Source organism: Heteronotia binoei, chromosome 9, assembly GCF_032191835.1.
Source record: "Heteronotia binoei isolate CCM8104 ecotype False Entrance Well chromosome 9, APGP_CSIRO_Hbin_v1, whole genome shotgun sequence".
NCBI lineage: Eukaryota > Metazoa > Chordata > Lepidosauria > Squamata > Gekkonidae > Heteronotia > Heteronotia binoei.
In genome coordinates, this window is record NC_083231.1 from 119,231,441 (window position 1) to 119,251,003 (window position 19,563).

General features: G+C 52.4%; 1 protein-coding gene across 1 annotated transcript in view; it reads right to left on the reverse strand.

The window, feature by feature from the left end:
• DNAAF9 (dynein axonemal assembly factor 9) overlaps positions 1-18,503 on the reverse strand; it is a 186,789-nt gene extending 168,286 nt beyond the window's left edge. The window contains 1 exon segment of the mRNA XM_060247199.1: positions 18,423-18,503. Within this exon segment, the coding sequence (XP_060103182.1) occupies positions 18,423-18,502 (80 nt within the window). The 5' untranslated portion in view covers position 18,503.
• Between the last annotated feature and the right edge of the window lie 1,060 nt (positions 18,504-19,563).

The following is a 19,563-nucleotide window of genomic DNA, read 5'->3' on the forward strand; positions in this document are numbered from 1 at the left end:
CTGCTCTGGGAAGACCTCACCTGGAGTCTTGTGTTCATTTTCGGGCGCCACATTTTAAGAAGGATATAGACAAGCTGGAACGGGTCCAGAGGAGGGTGACTAAGATGGTGAGGGGTCTGGAGACCGAATCCTATAAGGAAAGGTTGAAGGAGCTGGGCACGTTTAGCCTGGAGAGCAGGCGGCTGAGAGGTGATATGATCATCATCTTCAAGTACCTGAAGGGCTGTCATACAGAGAATGGTGTGGAGTTGTTTTCTGTGGCCCCGGAAGGTAGGACCAGAACCAATGGGTTGAAATTAAATTAAAAGAGTTTCCGGCTCAACGTTGGGAAGAACTTCCTGACCGTTAGAGCGATTCCTCAGTGGAACAGGCTTCCACGGGAGGTGGTGGGCTCTCCAATGGCTGAGGCTGATGGGAGTTGTAGGCAAAAAAAAAAACCATCTGGAGAGCTACCGTCGGCCACCCCTGTTATAGAACAGATAAATTATAATATGTATTGTTTTAACTCTTTGTAGTGCTTTTATGCTGTAAGCCGCCCTGACCCGGGGGGCAGGGGGAGGATCGAAGTCTGGCCTAGGAGCGCGGGTACCTCTAGCGCCGGCCTGGTCGGACTCATAAATCATTATGAATTCTCGACAGCAGCCATGTTGTGCAAGGGATGGCTTTGTAATTGCATTAGTGCATTGCTTATGCAAGGTGTTTTGGCGAATGCGGTTTGTATTACAAATTGTCAGTGTTTTGCAATCTATGGTGCGGTCTCATTTGGAATACTGTGTGCAATTCTGGTCACCGCACCTCAAAAAGGATATTATAGCATTGGGAAAAGTGCAGAAAAGGGCAACTAGAACGATTCAAGGTTTGGAACACTTTCCCTATGAAGAAAAGTTAAAATGCTTTGGGCTCATTAGCTTGGAGAAACGTCGACTGTGGGGTGACATGAGAGAGGTTTACAAGATTATGCATGGGATGGAGAAGGTAGAGAAAGAAGTTCTTTTCTCCCTTTCTCACAATACGAGAACTCATGGGCATTCGAAGAAACTGCTGAGCAGTCAGGTTACAACAGATAAAAGGAGGTACTTCTTCACCCAAAGGGTGATTAACATGTGGAATTCACTGCCACAGGAGGTGGTGGCGGATACAGGCATAGCCAGCTTCAAGAGGGGGTTAGATAAAAATACGGAGCAGAGATCCATCAGTGGCTATTAGCCACAGTGTGTATATATATGTGTGTGTGTGTGTGTGTATATATATATTGTGTGTCCTGGCCCCACAGGTGGACCTCCTGTTGGCACTTGGGTTTTTTGGCCACTGTGTGACACAGAGTGTTGGACTGGATGGGCCTTTGGCCTGATCCAACAGGGCTTCTCTTATGTTCTTATGTGACACAGAGCGTTGGACTGGATGGGCCGTTGACCTGATCCAACATGGCTTCTCTTATGTTCTTATGTGACACAGAGTGTTGGAATGGATGGGCCGCTGGCCTGATCCAACAGGGCTTCTCTTATGTTCTTATGTGACACAGAGTGTTGGACTGGATGGGCCGCTGGCCTGATCCAACAGGGCTTCTCTTATGTGACACAGAGTGTTGGACTGGATGGGCCGTTGGCCTGATCCAACATGGCTTCTCTTATGTTCTTATGCAACTGGAGAGGTGGCGTTTCTTTCTATGTTTCTGTCTTTCCACGGTCCCTATCGTTTCTGACACCAGGCCCGGCAAGGCTCGATGAGCTGTCCCGGTAGCGGTGCTCGCAAAAGCTTCGCTGGGAGCGGCTGGCCTGCTTTCCCACACAGCGCAAAAAAGTTCTGTTTCTAAGGCTCTCTCTGCATGAGCTCCTGCAGCAGGCCGAGAGGGAACTGGGTCAACTCTCTTTCCACGTTTTTGGCCTGCACTGAAAATAACACCGCCTTTCAGTTTGCTCAATGGAGGCAGGTTTCGGAGAACAAAGCAGTCGTTCCCAAAATGCCAGGTTACCGTTTGAAGGCCTAGAAAGGTTGGATCCCAAGGTTAGCCCCCCACCACCACCACCACACACCGGTGCCAGACACCTCCAGAATAGTGCTTAAAGGTTCCAAGAAGTGGCGTTCACTTGCACTGTTCCAAGGCACTATTTCTTTCCAAATCTGAAAGCCAAGAAGCCTGAACTCTGCTCCATTCCCTTGGGGTAGGACACAATGCAGCTTAAGTTCCCTGGCAGACCATAAATCTTTAATCTTAAGACACCGCAGGTGGCTGAACGGGCAAGTCCTGACACGCAAGAACCATCAGAGCTGAGCGCTGTTTTCGGGGCCGCCGGGAGTTCCCCAAGAAGGTTCAAAAGCTTGCTGTCAAAAATCTATCACAGCTGAAGAAAGGCTAAAGTTTCTCGTCTGCCGCCACATTCATTATGAACGGAAATCCATTAAATATTGAAGAGGCAAACAGAGGAAGCATAAAGCACCAAGAATCTCATGATGGGGACATTACTGAAAGAAAAGTCAATGGAAAACGTAAGAAGAGAGCCAGTTTGGTGCAGTGGTTAAGTGTGCAGACTCTAACCTGGGAGAACCGGGCTTGACTCCCCACTCCTCCACTTGCACCTGCTGGAATGGCTTTGGGACAGCTGTAGCTCTTGTAGGAGTTGTCCTTGAAAGGGCAGCCGCTATAAGAGCTCTCTCAGCCCCACCTACCTCACAGGGTGTCTGTTGTGGGGGAGGGGAAGGTAAAGGAGATTGTGACCACTCAGAGTATAAGAGCGGGATATAAATCCATTTGGGGAGGGAAGGTGGCTCAGTGGTAGAGCATCTGCTTGGTAAGCAGAAGGTCCCAGGTTCAATCCCCAGCATCTCCAACTAAAAAGGGTCCAGTTAAATAGGTGTGAAAAACCTCAGCTTGAGACCCTGGAGAGCCTCTGCCAGTCTGAGTAGACAAGACTGACTTTGATGGACCTAGGGTCTGATTCAGTAGAGGGCAACTTCATATGTTCATATATGTTCATATGTCTAAGGGGAGACACAGTGGCTCAGTGGTAGAGCATCTGCTTGGTAAGCAGAAGGTCCCAGGTTCAATCCCCGGCATCTCCAGCTAAAAAGAGTCCAGGCAAATAGGTGTGAAAAACCTTAGCTTGAGACCATGGAAAGCCGCTGCCAGTCTAAGTAGACAATACTAAATTTGATGGATCAACGGTCTGTTTCAGCAGAAGGCAGCTTCGTGTGTTCATAAAGAAGCCATGTTGGATCAGGCTAACAGCCCATCCAGTCCAACACTGTGTCACACAGTGGCCAAAAAAACCAGGAGGTCCATCAGTGGGGCCAGGACACTAGAAGCGCTCCCGCTGTTGCCCCTCCCAAGCACCAAGAAAACAGAGCATCACTTGCCCCAGACAGAGAGTTTCAACAATACGCTGTGGCTAATAGCACTGATGGACCTCTGCCCAGCTGTTTATCCAATCCTGGCTATGCTTGCAGCTGTCACCAGCTCCTGTGGCAGTGAATTCCACATGCTAAGTAGACCATAACGACCCTGATGAAGGGAGGGCCTGATTCAGTAGAAGGCAACTTCATGTGTTCGCAAACTACCTGGTGCCTTTTGCAAATACTCTTAAGTAGCTTCGCGAAAACTTCTTTCCCTGCTCTCCAGGGTCTCAAGCTGAGGTGTTTCCCATCACCTCCTGCCCAGTCCTTTACGAGCTGTAATGCCGCGGGCTGAAGCTGGGACCTTCTGCTTACCAAGCAGATGAACATATGAACATATGAAGCTGCCTTATACTGAATCAGACCCTCGGTCCATCAAAGCCAGTATTGTCTTCTCAGACTGGCAGTGGCTCTCCAGGGGTCTCCAGCTGAGGTTTTTCACACCTATTTGTCTGGACCCTTTTTAGTTGGAGATGCCGGGATTGAACCTGGGACCTTCTGCTTCCCAAGCAGATGCTCTACCACTGAGCCACCGTCCCTCCCCTTTGACACCTCTGCTTTAAGCAAACACAGACTGGGCCTGCTTGGTCTTCCCTAACCTAAAAGTTCTGTCGCCCAGTCAGAGAAGCTGATCCTGCAGGCAAACAAAAGACTGTGGAGTCATCGGCTTGCTTTTTCCTGTTTATGGAGAGGAGCATCCTGTGGGAAGCCCAGAAGAGTTCCCTTCTGAGGACCTCCAGCCAAGTAGTACATGGACTCCACAGCAGATTGCTAGAGGCCCCACATTTTGAGCAGTTGTGGGGAAGATAGAACCAGGTGGCGGCCGTGTCGGTCTGAAGCCGCAGAACAAAGCAGGAGTCAAGGTGCACCTTTAAGACCAACAAAGTTTTATTCAGAATGTCAGCTTTCGTAAGCTTCATCAGACAACAGAGTGGAGTGGCAAGCAGTCTCTATATTTAGGACTGCTTGTCGTTCCACCCTATTGCCTGATGAAGTGTGCTTCTAGCACACGGAAGCTGACGTTCTGAATAAAACCGTCAGTCTTAAAGCTGTGGGGGAAATTATAGACCAGGGGTGGCAAAACTTGCTTAATGTAAGAGCCACATAGAATAAATATCAGATAGTCGAGAGCTGCAAGACATGAAAGTCATATGTTTGAGAGCTGCAAGGAAGGAGGGAGGGAGGGAGGGAGGGAGGGAGGGAGGGAGGGAGGAAGGAAGGAAGGAAGGAAGGAAGGAAGGAAGGAAGGAAGGAAGGAAGGAAGGAAGGAAGGAAGGAAGGAAGGAAGGAAGGAAGGAAGGAAGGAAGGAAGGAAGGAAGGAGGGAGGGAGGGAGGGAGGGAGGGGAGGTGGAAAGAAAGCATCTTTAAATGCATTCTCCAAGCCCCTGGCTGGCTTGGCTTGGAGAAGTAATTTAAAGAGACAAATTCTTTCTCCAAGCTAGCCAACAGGGTGGTGAGGGCTTTGAGAGCCACAAAATGTGTGTGAAAGAGCCACATGTGAATCCTGAGCCACCCCTGTTATAGACTGTAGTTCACTGGGGGAAGGGAAGAGAGACAGCAAAGCGGCCATAAGTGCCAAAACACAGACAGCAGCAAAATCCATGTGACAAAATACTGTCACCAGACTTGCTTCTATAACGTTTTACCTCCAGCAGCCACACTTGAAAAACTTCCAGGCCACTCCTGGCAACGAGGCCTTGGAGATATTCACAAAAGAGGTAAAGGTGTAAGCAGTCACTACCTGATTCCCACCCAGCCAGCTGCCAAGACAAACCCAGTCGCAGACTGTTTTATAACAGCCATGTCTGTGGGACAAAGGATCACCTGATACTCCGGGCACAATTGGAGTGCCAGGCCTGCGTGGCAAAAGGCAGACAGCCTGCAGAGCCGATAGCTGAAGGGCACAAGAAGCTGGCAGCAGAGATGTCTTTGGGGCTGGCTCGCATTGCCGTTTTTTTGGGAAGTGAGATTAAAAAAAAAATGGAACGAATGGAGGTTAAGCTGCTCTGTCCTACAGACTGTGGATGGATTTACAAAAAGCCTTTTAAAGGCTGTGAAATCAGCGAGGAGGAGGAGAGGAGAGAGCCTTTGAAGGCTACGATTCCACAGGGATTTGAGCAGGAGTCTCAAATCCTAACCCTGGATCGGCTGCTCCACAACAGCAAAGGATCCCGGCAGGAAAAGACCGCGAGGCGTTAAAACGGCATTGGGGAAGGGCTGCAGCTCAGGAGCAGAACATCTGCTTGGCACCTAGAAGGTACCAGGTTCAATCCCTGAAATCTCCAGTTGAAAGATCTGGCTGTTGGTACTGTGACCTCCCTCTACCTGAGACCCTGGAGAGACCTTGCCAATCTGAGTAAGAACACAGGAGCAGCCCTGCTGGATGAGACTGTTGGTCCATCTGGTCCAGCATCCTGCCTCACAAAGTGGCCAGCCAGTTCCTCCGGGGGGCCAACGACAGGACAGAGAGATTGAGGCCCTCATGAGAACATCAGAAGAGCCCTGCTGGATCAGAGCAGTGGTCCATCTAGTTCAGCATCCTGCCTCACACAGTGGCCAATCCGTTGCCCTGGAGATCCAAACCAAGGCATAAAGGTCTTCCCTTGATGTTGTCCTCTCGGCACTGGGATTTAGAGGGTGACAGCCTCTGAACATGGAAGTTCTCTTTACTCGCCATGGCTAGGGGCCGCTGGTAGACCTATCCTACATGAATAGGCAGTACTAACTTTGAAGGACCAAGGGTATGATTCAGTATTAGGCAGTTTCATGTATTTAGACAAACAGGGAAGCTTGGAACACACAGAACGGTTGATGTTGACCAAAGCTCTGACCTGGGCTTACTGGCGAAGGTCCAAGAGGGGAGCAGAAAAATGGGGGCAGTCACTGGGATGTAGAGGAGGCTGGCAACAGATACACACCCTGAAGCCTAATCTGCCCTGGTGGAAGTCTTTGTGGAGCGGCCATGGCTCTGGGGCAGAGCCTCTGCAATGCATGCAGAAGGTCCAAGGTTCAATCCCTTGATTCTCCCATTAAAAGGACCAGACAGGAGGTGATGGGAAACACTTCAACTTGAGACCCTGGAGGCTAATGGAGAAGGGCTCTGGCTCAGTGGCAGAGCCTCTGCCTGACATGCAGAAGGACCCAGGTTCAATCCCCAGCTCTCTCTCGGCTTGGCTTCGCGAACGAAGATTTAAGAAGGGTGCAATAGTCCACGTCTGCTGCAGGCTCGCTGGTGGCTGACAAGACCAATGCGGGACAGGCAGGTCCGGCCACAGTGGCTGCAGGGAAAAGTCTGATTTGGGGTTGGTGCTGTAGCAGTGCGATTCTTCCTCAATCTCCTTTTGTCCTCAAGACCAGCTATGCGTGCGTTCTCAAAAGAAGAGACAGCCTGGTGGATGGTGTGCCTCCATGCTTTGCGATCTGAGGCTAGGTCAGACCACTGGTGATGGTTGATGCGACAGGTGCCAAGGGATTTCTTCAAGGAGTCCTTGTACCTCTTCTTTGGTGCCCCTCTATTTCGATGGCCGGTGGAGAGTTCGCCATACAGGGCAATCTTGGGAAGGCGGTGGTTTTCCATCCTAGAAATATGCCCTGCCCAGCGCAGCTGCGTCTTCAACAGCAGTGCCTCAATGCTGGTAACCTCCGCCCGCTTGAGAACTTCAGTGTTGGTCACAAAGTCACTCCAGTGGATGTTGAGGATGGTGCGAAGGCAGCGCTGATGAAAGCACTCAAGGAGTCGCAGGTGATGACGGTATAAAACCCACGATTCGGAGCCGTAGATGAGGGTTGTCATCACAACCGCTTTGTAAACATTGATCTTTGTGCCTTTTTTCAGATGCTTGTTGCTCCACACTCTTTTGTGCAGTCGGCCAAAGGCACGGTTTGCCTTTGCCAGCCTGTTGTCGATCTCCTTGTCGATCTTAGCATCTGAGGAGATGATGCACCCCAGGTAGCTGAACTGCTGGACTGTCTTCAGAACTGATTCACCCACAGTGATGCAGGGAGAGTGATAATCTTCCTGGGGTGCAGGCTGGTGGAGAACTTCTGTCTTCTTCAGACTAACTTCTAGGCCGAATAGCTTGGCAGCCTCTGCAAAGCAGGACGTCATATGCTGCAGAGCTGATACCGAGTGGGAGACGAGTGCAGCATCATCAGCAAACAGTAGCTCTCAGATGAGTTTTTCCATTGTCTTGGAGTGGGCCTTTAGTCGCCTCAGGTTGAACAGGCTGCCATCGGTGCGATAGCGGATGTAGACACCATCGTCCTCATCTAGATCTACTGCGGCTCTTTGAAGCATCATGCTAAAGAAGATCGTAAAGAGAGTTGGCGCGAGAACGCAGCCTTGCTTTACACCTGTGCCTATTGGGAAGGGCTCCGAGAGGTCGTTGCAGTGTCTGACTTGGCCTCGCTGGTCTTCGTGTAGCTGGATGATCATGCTGAGGAACCTTGGGGGACATCCTAAACGTTCCAAGATTTGCCACAGGCCTTTCCTGCTAACGGTATCGAAAGCTTTGGTGAGGTCGACAAAAGTCACATACAGAGCCTTGTTTTGTTCCCTGCATTTCTCTTGGAGCTGCCTGAGAACAAATACCATGTCGGTGGTGCTCCTGTTAGCTCTGAAGCCGCACTGGCTCTCTGGGAGGAGTTCTTCTGCAATGGCAGGTACCAGTCTGTTCAGGAGTATTCTGGCAAGGATTTTGCCTGCGATGGAGAGCAGGGTTATCCCCCGGTAGTTGGAGCAGTCTGATTTTTCCCCTTTGTTCTTGTATAGGGTGATGATGATTGCATCGCGAAAGTCCTGTGGTAATTTGCCTTGTTCCCAGCAGGTGACAAGTACTTTGTGAAGTGAGCTATGTAGTACTGTGCCCCCATGCTTCCAGATCTCTGGTGGAATTCCATCAACTCCTGCTGCCTTGCCACTTTTCAGTTGCTTGATGGCTTTAACAGTCTCTTCTAGAGTGGGGATCTCATCCAACTCTGTTTTCACTGGTTGAAGTGGGGTGAGGTGAATTGCTGAATCTTGAACTACGCGGTTGGCACTGAAGAGAACCTGAAAATACTCCGACCACCAGTTCAATATGGATGCCTTGTCTGTGAGGAGCACTTGGCCGTCTGCACTACGCAAGGGACTCTGAGTCTGATATGATGGACCATATACTGCCTTCAGGGCTTCGTAGAACCCTCTTAAATCACCAGTGTCTGCACACAGCTGGGTTCTCTCAGCAAGCTTGGTCCACCACTCGTTCTGAATGTCTCGAAGCTTGCACTGGAGGTTGCTACATACAGCGCGAAAGGTTGCTTTTTTCCCAGGACAGGAGGGCTGAGCAAGATGTGCTTGATAGGCATCTCCAGTTAAAAGGACCAGGCAGGAGGTGATGGGAAAGACCTCAGCCTGAGACCCTGGAGACGAATGGAGAAGGGCTGTGGCTCAGTGGTAGAGCATCTGCTTGGCATGTAGAAGGTCCAAGGTTCAATCCCTTGATTCTCCCATTAAAAGGACCAGGCAGGAGGTGATGGGAAAGGCCTTTCTCTGCCTGAGAGAGCCGCTGCCAGTCTGAGTGGACAATACTGACCTTGATGGCCTGATTCATTGTAAAGCAACTTCATGAAGAACATATGCTAAACCCACTTTCACCAAGTAGGGCGATATATCCACAGTATTCCAATGTATTTCTCTTTTAGGATAGGGTATCAGAATAATGCTTTTGTACTGACATACTCAAACTAGGGATATTGGCTGTTTATCTTATTAAATATATTAAACCCATCTTCTATTATATTTTAATGTATTTTTCCTAACGGCAAACTAGAACGATGTATATATTTATGTTACATGTTAAAAGGTAAATTAGTTGGACAGGAAAAACTTCTGGGAAAGAAATGCCTTCTTTTTGACTCAGGTTTATTAGCAATAGAATAATTAACAGGCATTCTCACATTCTGACATATTACTGTTTTATGGTTTTCCCACGCGAATGCAACCCAGATCAAAGGTTTTCTGAATCTGTTAATTTTACTATTCTATTGGTTTTTAACTTTGTGCCACTTGGCATTCCAAACCCCGCCAGCTCTATGTGGATCTGCTTACTGTACCTCATTCCTCGTCTGAAGAAGTGTGCACGGACACGAAAGCTTACGTTCTGAAGAGAACTAAGTTGGTTTTAAAGGTGCAATCGACTCCTATTTTGTTAATGTTCGCGGTTAGAGCGGTTCCTCAGTGGAACAGGCTTCCTCCTCGGGAGGTGGTGGGCTCTCCTTCCTTGGAGGTTTTGAAACAGAGGCTAGATGGCCATCTGACAGCAATGAGGATCCTGTGAACTTAGGGGGAGGTGTTTGTGAGTTTCCTGCATTGTGCGGGGGGGGGGGGTTGGACTAGACGACCCTGGAGGTCCCTTCCAACTCTATGATTCTATTAGGAAGAACTTCCTGACTGTTAGAGCGGTTCCTCAGTGGAACAGGCTTCCTCCTTGGGAGACGGTGGGCTCTCCTCCCTTGGAGCTTTTGAAACAGAGGCTAGATGGCCCTCTGACAGCAATGAGGATCCTGTGGATTTAGGGGGAGGGGTTTGTGAGTTTCCTGCATTGTGCGGGGGGGGGGGTTGGACTAGATGACCCTGGAGGTCCCTTCCAACTCTATGATTCTATTAGGAAGAACTTCCTGACCGTTAGAGCGGTTCCTCAGTGGAACAGGCTTCCTCCTCGGGAGGTGGTGGGCTCTCCTCCCTTGGAGCTTTTGAAACAGAGGCTACATGGCCATCCGACAGCAATGCTGATTCTGTGACCTTAGGCAAATCACGAGACGGAGGGCAGCAAGGATCGCAGCAGTGCTTGGTTCTCGTGGCCCTTTCTTACGCACCCAGGGAAATGCTGACCGCCACCTTGAGGTCAGTCAGCGATTTTTCCCCAGGCGCCCTGAGCCCGCCTGCAGGATAGGGTGGGGTATAAATTAAAAAATTAAGTTAAGTTAAACTGGAAGCAGGCTCCATCTTCCCAAGCACCCGGGACCTGCTCATGAGCTTTGAAACAGTGGGAACAGATCCCCCCCTCAAGAAAAATTATCTAAAGATATTTGTTTAATTGGGGAGAGACAGTGGCTCAGTGGTAGAGCATCTGCTTGGTAAGCAGAAGGTCCCAGGTTCGGTCCCTGGCATCTCCAACTAAAAAGGGTCCAGGGAAATAGGTGTGAAAAACCTCAGCTTGAGACCCTGGAGAGCAGGGGAGGAACAGTGGCTCAGTGGTAGAGCATCTGCTTGGTAAGCAGAAGGTCCCAGGTTCAAACCCCGGCATCTCCAACTAAAAAGGGTCCAGGGAAATAGGTGTGAAAAACCTCAGCTTGAGACCCTGGAGAGCAGGGGAGGAACAGTGGCTCAGTGGTAGAGCATCTGCTTGGTAAGCAGAAGGTCCCAGGTTCAAACCCCGGCATCTCCAACTAAAAAGGGTCCAGGCAAATAGGTGTGAAAAAAACTCAGCTTGAGACCCTGGAGAGCTGCTGCCAGTCTGAGTAGACAAGACTGACTTTGATGGACCGAGGGTCTGATTCAGTAGACGGCAGCTTCATATGTCCTTCCTTCCTTCCTCCCCTTCCTTCTGGTAGCGCATCTGCTTGGTAAGCAGAAAGTCCCAGGTTCAATCCCCGGCATCTCCAACTAAAAAGGGTCCAGGCAAGGAGGCGTGAAAAACCTTAGCTTGATACCCTGGAGAGCTGCTGCCAGTCTGAGTAGACAATACTGACTTTGATGGACCCAAGAGGGTCTGATTCAGTATAAGGCAGCTTCGTATGCTCAATTCATTTATATCCAATGGTTCACTCGCATCGTCTCATCTCCATTTTACCTTCACAACCAGCCTGTGAGGTAGTTTAGGCTGAGAGAGCATGACTGCCCTCCCCCAAGGTCACACAATTTCTCCCCTGATTGCAGAGTGAAGATACCCTCTACCCCATCCACTCAGTGACCTGGGAAGTAAATTTGCTACAAAAAAAGGTAACTGCCTTTTCCCCCTTCTGCTCCATACAACGGAACAGAGAACAGAATGGAAACAGGACCGTTAAGTCAGAGGGTGAGAAAAAAGGGATGGAATGCCAAAGCTTGCTGGAAGGGTAACATGAACAGCTGACATTTGAAGAGGGGGGATGTTAACAGTGCAGTACAGGCCTGGGACGGCGTTTAGTGCTTGCAGATGTTTCCGAAGACTGAAATTCCCAAGACAGCTCTCCGACTGAAACGGGGTTTCCAATCCCAAGGTCTCTCATTCTCCCCAAGCTGCCCCCTTTTTTTCAAAACCAAAAAAAAAAAAGAAGCATCTTTTTGAAAAAGAGCACGCCAGAACACACACAACCAGCGTCTGCATTTTTGCATGAATTCCCTGGAATATTTGCAAAGGGTCTTTTCTCCAGCTGCAAAGCCGGGCTTTGTAACAAATTGCTCCTCGGCCCCCCGCCCCCCGCCCCGCAATACGCTCGTGACTAATTTAATTTGCCGCTGCACAAGAAAAAAAGGAATTTAACCTTCACGCGGGCGGCCATGTAACTACACCGCAAACAGAAAGGCCGCTGTTCTTTGTGTGGCTGCCTCGGAGGGCACCGAAGGCATGCGCACACGGCACGCATACACCCTCGAGGAATTCGCATGCCCTGCTTGCCTCGCGTTCCTTGCGAGAAGAAAAAGGAAGGCTGCCGGAACTGAAAGTCATGGTGCCCCCCCCGGCAGAAAAAGCTTGCGCTCGGAATAAAACTCCGTTGGTCTTAAAGGTGCCACTTGACTCCCGCTTTGTTCAACTGATTCCTCATCTATGAACGCTTCGGTTGTATTGTCTTCGCTGTGCAGGGCCCAAGACATCTCTCTCTGCCAACGGATGCGGCACTCTAGTCTTTAAATGCGGCTAGATTGAAGTCTAGCGGCGCCTTGAAAACCAACAAGCTCTTAGGGTATGAGATTTCGGGAGTCAAAGCGCCCCTTGACAGATATTCCGCTCCCAATCCCATCTCCAAAGCCAGCTGCTCTCACCTGGGGTGGAGAACACGCGGATGGAGAACGGCAGGGACGCGAGCAAGCAATTCCTCCTCCGAAGCAGCCCATGCTATGTGACACCTTTCAGAGTCCCTCATCCCACCTTATAAAAAGCAGGATTTCAAAACAGGTTTTCTTCTACCGCCCCCCTCAAGTCGCCTGTTCTGCGGATCTCCTAATACGGTTGAATGCAAGGATGGAAAAAAACAATTCCAATGCCTACGGGCTGGCAGCAAATTCCTAGGCACGCGAGCTTGTTTTTTTTTCTTTTCTTGTTGGGCCTCGGTATCCTTGCCGTTCCAAACACCCCCTAGAGATCACCGGGGCGTTCCCACCTCCAAAGCCCCCCCCCCCCCGATTTCCCACCAGAACTTAAGCTCTGCGCTCCTCAGTCAAGCGACTGCCTCTCTTGCAAATGGCAAACTTGCCAGTCTGGAAATGTGGAACCAGAGCTGCAAGGACCCGTTTCTCCCACCCAACGCAGATGCCCCAGTGCCCACCCACTCTCTCTCCTATGCAATGGCAAATCACTCATCCTGGATCTATTCCTTCCACCACACCCCATTTTTTATCTCCTGCACTGATACCAAGGCCCAGGTGTACACGGGCTTAAAAGGCAGGGCCTTGGGAAGATTCAGCGGGCAGGGAACCTTCTTCGCATGCTTGAGCTGTCATCGGCTGGAAGTGCAAGGGGAGTAGTTACTAGGCAGGCTCAGAGTTGGAGACCTTCATCCTGCCTACTGAAGGAGGGAAGAAAGTTTGAATTCGGGGATACCTTTAAGCAGGGCTCATTTTGTAGGAGAAAAAGGTGCAGGAGCTCAGCAGCGTATCTCAGGGGTGGCCAACGGTAGCTCTCTGGATGTTTTTTCCGCCTACAACTCCCATCGGCCCCAGCCAGCATGGCCAATGGCTGGGGCTGATGGGAGTTGTAGGCGGAAAAACATCCGGAGAGCTACCGTTGGCCATCCCTGGCATATCTCATTCGCGCATGTCCCGGGATTTGTGCGCAGCAAGGAGAGAAACCCCACTGCATGTAGGCCCCAGCTGGAGGTTCAGGAGCTGCGTTCTTGCGAGCTCCTGCTGAATTCAAGCCCTGCCTTTAAGACCGCCCAAGTTTAATTCTGCTCGGCGTGCAGAAGGTCCTATGTATCCCATTCCTGGCATCTCCATTTAAAATCATCAGGTGACAGGTGATGGGAAAAGACCTCTGCCTGAGACACTGGAGAGCCGCTGCTGGTCTGAGCAGCCAAGACTTATCTGGACTGAATGCATCAAGCTCCCCCAAACAGGACAGAACGTAGATATGAACACAGGAAGCTGCCTTATACGGAATCAGACCCAGGCCTCAGGTTCAGCAGGAGCTCACAGGAGCACCTGAACCTTTCTGAGGGTTTCCCCTCCTCCTGCCCACCTACCTTGTCCATTGAGTAGTAGGTGCAGCTGCATAACAATCCCTGGATGAGCTCCACCATCTGTTTTTCTACTAAACAACCTCTGATCAGACCCTCGGTCCATCAAAGTCAGTCTTGTCTACTCAGACTGGCAGTGGCTCTCCAGGGTCTCCAGCTGAGGTTTTTCCCGCCTCTTTGCCTGGACTCTTTTTAGTTGGAGATGCTGAGGATTGAAACTGGGACCTTCTGCTTGCCAAGCAGATGCTCTACCACTGAGCCACCATCCCTCCCCTTAGACACATGAACATATATGAACATATGAAGCTGCCTTATACTGAATCAGACCCTTGGTCCATCAAAGTCAGTCCTGTCTACTCAGACTGGCAGCGGCTCTCCAGGGTCTCAAGCTGAGGTTTTTCTTGCCTACCTGCCTGGACCCTTTTTCAGTTGGAGATGCCGGGGACTGAACCTGGGACCTTCTGCTTACCAAGCAGATGCTCTACCACTGAGCCACCATCCCATACTGAATCAGACCCTCGGTGCATCAAAGTCAGTATTGTCCACTCAGACTGGCAGCGGCTCTCCAAGAGTCTCAAGCTGAGGTTTTGCACACCTATTTTGCCTGGACCCTTTTTAGTTGGAGATGCCGGGGATTGAACCTGGGACCTTCTGTTTACCAAGGAGATGCTCTACCACTGAGCCACCGTCCCTTCCCCAACAGTTCCACAAAAAAGGCAGGAGAGTACCAGCTTACCTGCTACCCCTCCCACCCTAAGCCTCTTCTTGTGGCTCAAACAATGATAGCCCCCCAGATTCAGACCCTGGAGAGCCGCTGCCAGTCTAAGTAAACAAGACTGACTGTGATGGACTGATTCAGTAGAAGGCAGCTTCATTTGTTCTTAAGGGGGGTGGTGGTGGTGGCTCAGTGGTTAGAGCATCTGCTTAGGAAGCAGAAGGTCCCAGGTTCAATCCCCAGCATCTCCAACTAAAAAGGGTCCAGGCAAATAGGCATGAAAAACCTCAGTTTGAGACCCTGGAGAGCATTATATAAACCTAAATATAAACGAGAGCCTTGCAGCACCTTCAAGGCCAACATTTCATCCTAGTAGAAACTCTTGTGGATCAAAACTCACTTCGCCAGAAGCAAGGAGTGGATCCTCACCATGCAGATGTTTTCTGTAGGAGGCTGCCAGCAAAACAGCAAGCGGGACACGAAACGCAAGTAGTACAGGGAGGGGAAAAAAACCATGCAAAATCCACATCTAATCAAGGAAAGTACACGGACCATTGACTAGTTTCGGTAGCCGGAACACCTACAGTGGGTGGAGAAGCCCCAAATTTGTATTAAGGAAGTTAACATCTGAATTGAGTCACAAACCCCAAGCTGTTATCCAAAGGATAATCAAAGCCACTAGCCGGTTCTGGCTTCATTTCGTGTGACCTGCTGACAGTTCTTGAACTCCTGTTCTTTCATGACATTGTGAATTGTGCCTAAGGGGTGCAATTACCTTTTGTCAAACCGCGCTCCGGAAAGTTACCAAGACATTATCATAAGGCATTAAAGAAAAAAGAGGGAAGTCTCTCAGCAAATCTCAGTTTAACTGCCTTTGCGAGGGAAACTCCCTTTATCCTGTTCAAAGCATTGCTAGGCCTGTTTGTCACGAGACACCAGAGAACCAGAAGTGAAAAGAAACAGATTCTTTTTCTAAAAATTGCCAAGGTGGGAGAAGTTCAAAACATCCAAACTATTCGAACGCGGCCAAGCAAAAGGACCCCTTTATCAATAATTTCTGGGTTCCTCGACAGCTGATAAAAAGGTAAAGGTAGTCCCCTGTGCAAGCCCCTCAGGAGATAACCCCCCCCCCCAATTTTGCATGGGATTACATCTGCACCCCCCCATCTGTCATGGAGATAAAACACTCTTCCCCCATCCCTTACCACTACAGTTGTCAACTGTGAGTTGGGAAATTCCTGAATTTGGGGGGGGGGGGGCGTGGGGGGGAGGCAGAGTCTCCGGAGTGGGGTACTCCACTCTGGGTTCCAAAATTCCTGGAGGTTTGAGTGGGGGAGGAGGAGTCTGGGGAGAGGAGAGACCTTGCCCTGTGGGGTTGAATGCCATACAGGTCACCCACCAGAGCAGCCATTTTCCTCCAGGGTAACCGATCACTGCAGCCTAGAGAACCGTTGGGATTCCGGGAGAACTCAGGCCCCGCCTGGAGATTGGCAAATTCACTTATTCCCTTGCAGGAACCGCTCCCTGCACCCTGGGGAACCGTTGGAATCCCAGGAGAACTCCAGGCCCTGCCTGGAGATTGACAGCTCCCCCACTTCCCTGCAGAAACCGAAGTCATCCCCCATCTCACCCTCCCATGGACCCCCCCATCTGCTCCTTCAACTCCGCAGCCTGGAGATCCGTTGGGATCCCGGGAGAGCTCCAGGCCCTGGCTGGAGATTGGCAACTTCACCTATTCCACTTGCAGAAACTGATACCTGCTGCCTGCAGATCTGTTGGGATCCACAGGGAGCTCCAGGCCCCGGCTGGAGATTGGTAAATTCACCTATTCCACTTGCAGAAACTGATATCTGCCGCCTGGAGAAACGTTGGGATCCCGGGAAAGCTCCAGGTCCCACCTGGAGATTGGCAACCTCATCTATTTCCCCTGAAGAAACCGCTCCCTGCAGCCTGGGGAACCGCTGGAATCCCGGGAGAGCTCCAGGCCCCGCCTGGAGATTGGCAACTTCACCTATTCCACTTGCAGAAACCGCTCCCTGCAGCCTGGGGAACCGCTGGAATCCCGGGAGAGCTCCACGCCACGCCTGGAGATGGGCAACTTCACCTATTCCACTTGCAGAAACCGCTCCCTGCAGCCAGGGGAACCGCTGGAATCCCGGGAGAGCGCCAGGACCCGCCTGGAGATGGGCAACTTCACCTATTCCACTTGCAGAAACCGCTCCCTGCAGCCAGGGGAACCGTTCGGATCCCGGGAGAGCTCCAGGCCCCGCCTGGAGATTGGCATCTTCACCTATTCCACTTGCAGAAACCGCTCCCTGCAGCCTGGGGAACCGCTGGAATCCCGGGAGAGCTCCAGGCCCCGCCTGGAGATGGGCAACTTCACCTATTCCACTTGCAGAAACCGCTCCCTGCAGCCTGGGGAACCGCTGGAATCCCGGGAGAGCTCCAGGCCCCGCCTGGAGATGGGCAACTTCACCTATTCCACTTGCAGAAACCGCTCCCTGCAGCCAGGGGAACCGTTCGGATCTCGGGAGAGCTCCAGGCCCCGCCTGGAGATTGGCAACTTCACCTATTCCACTTGCAGAAACTGCTCCCTGCAGCCTGGGGAACCGCTGGAATCCCGGGAGAGCGCCAGGCCCCGCCTGGAGATGGGCAACTTCACCTATTCCACTTGCAGAAACCGCTCCCTGCAGCCTGGGGAACCGCTGGAATCCCGGGAGAGCTCCAGGCCCCGCCTGGAGATGGGCAACTTCACCTATTCCACTTGCAGAAACTGCTCCCTGCAGCCTGGGGAACCGCTGGAATCCCGGGAGAGCTCCAGGCCCCGCCTGGAGATGGGCAACTTCACCTATTCCACTTGCAGAAACCGCTCCCTGCAGCCAGGGGAACCGTTCGGATCTCGGGAGAGCTCCAGGCCCCGCCTGGAGATTGGCAACTTCACCCTATTCCACTTGCAGAAACTGCTCCCTGCAGCCTGGGGAACCGCTGGAATCCCGGGAGAGCGCCAGGCCCCGCCTGGAGATGGGCAACTTCACCTATTCCACTTGCAGAAACCGCTCCCTGCAGCCAGGGGAACCGTTCGGATCTCGGGAGAGCTCCAGGCCCCGCCTGGAGATGGGCAACTTCACCTATTCCACTTGCAGAAACTGCTCCCTGCAGCCTGGGGAACCGCTGGAATCCCGGGAGAGCGCCAGGCCCCGCCTGGAGACCGGCAACTTCACCTATTCCACTTGCAGAAACTGCTCCCTGCAGCCTGGGGAACCGCTGGAATCCCGGGAGAGCTCCAGGCCCCGCCTGGAGATGGGCAACTTCACCTATTCCACTTGCAGAAACCGCTCCCTGCAGCCAGGGGAACCGTTCGGATCTCGGGAGAGCTCCAGGCCCCGCCTGGAGATGGGCAACTTCACCTATTCCACTTGCAGAAACTGCTCCCTGCAGCCTGGGGAACCGCTGGAATCCCGGGAGAGCGCCAGGCCCCGCCTGGAGATGGGCAACTTCACCTATTCCACTTGCAGAAACTGCTCCCTGCAGCCTGGGGAACCGCTGGAATCCCGGGAGAGCTCCAGGCCCCGCCTGGAGATGGGCAACTTCACCTATTCCACTTGCAGAAACCGCTCCCTGCAGCCAGGGGAACCGTTCGGATCTCGGGAGAGCTCCAGGCCCCGCCTGGAGATGGGCAACTTCACCTATTCCACTTGCAGAAACTGCTCCCTGCAGCCTGGGGAACCGCTGGAATCCCGGGAGAGCGCCAGGCCCCGCCTGGAGATTGGCAACCCCCCTTCCCTGCAGAAACCGAAGCCCCCCATCTGCTCCTCCAACCCCCCCCCCGCCATGACCCCCACGGGGAGCGCCCCACCCTGTAGCCCCGCCCCCTGGTGCCACGCCCTCCCCTCCCCTCACCTGGCGCCGGGCCGAGCCTTGGCGCGCCCCCTCCGGGCCGGGGCGGGCGGCAGGGGGGTCCTGGGGGGCAGCAGCGCCATCGTCCCTTCTCCAGGCCGGCCGCCCAACTGACCCGCCGCTCCGCCCGCCTCGCCTCGGCCCCTTCCAGGCGCGACTGAGGGGGAGGGGAGAGCAGCGGGGCAGGCCGGGAGGGAGCGGGCCGGACCACCTGCGCGACAGCTGGAGGGGGGCACGAAGCCCGGCGCCGACGGCCACGGCAGGCTTGAGCTGCCCCCCTCCCTTTTCTCTTCACGCTTCGCTCTGTTTTGTTTCTCTCTGCCCCCTCATCGTTGTCCCGTCCCCGAACGAGCGCCTTTCCTGGCTTTTTTCTCCTCATGCCTCCCCCCCTTATGGTCTGTCATAATGGTACAGCCCGGCAATCCCAGCTGTTCGAACGAGGAGGAGGGAGGGGTGGAAAGGGCTCCGGGGAACGCCCCTTGGCAACCGTGGCTAGGCGACGGCCCGGCGGACGCGGAGCAGCCAGGCCTCCCCTAGCAACCGCCCCTGGGGGCCGGGGGGAGGGGCTGCAGGGCGCCCCCTCCCCTCCAAAGGACCTCCTGCGCCCAGATGTTTTTTGGGGGGTCCCCTGAGCATCCCCCGCTCCTGCCTTTAGTTATCAGTCTCCACTTGAGGTCTTTCTTCTATGCAGTGGGTTTCAGGATTCAGGGTGTGGCAAGATGGTGGGTTGCCAACTGCCTGGAAATGAGGCAGTCATGCTAGTCATTCAGTTAAGAAGAAGACTGCAGGTTTATACCCCGCCCTTCTCTCTGAATCAGAGACTCAGAGCGGTTTACAATCTCCTATATCTTCTCCCCCCACAACAGACACCCTGTGAGGTGGGTGGGGCTGAGAGGGCTCTCCCAGCAGCTGCCCTTCCAAGGACAGAGGCTCAGAGCGGCCTACAATCTCCTTTCCCTTCCTCACCCACAATAGGCACCCTGTGAGGTGGGTGGGGTTGAGAGACAGTGGCGGACTGGTCAGGGTGTCAGCTTGCCCCGTGACAAGTGAGCCCCCGTAAACATTAGACAATATGTTTAAAATGTTAATGACACTTTTAGTAGCTTGAAAATATATTAGAAGTTCCAGGATTATTACCGTAATG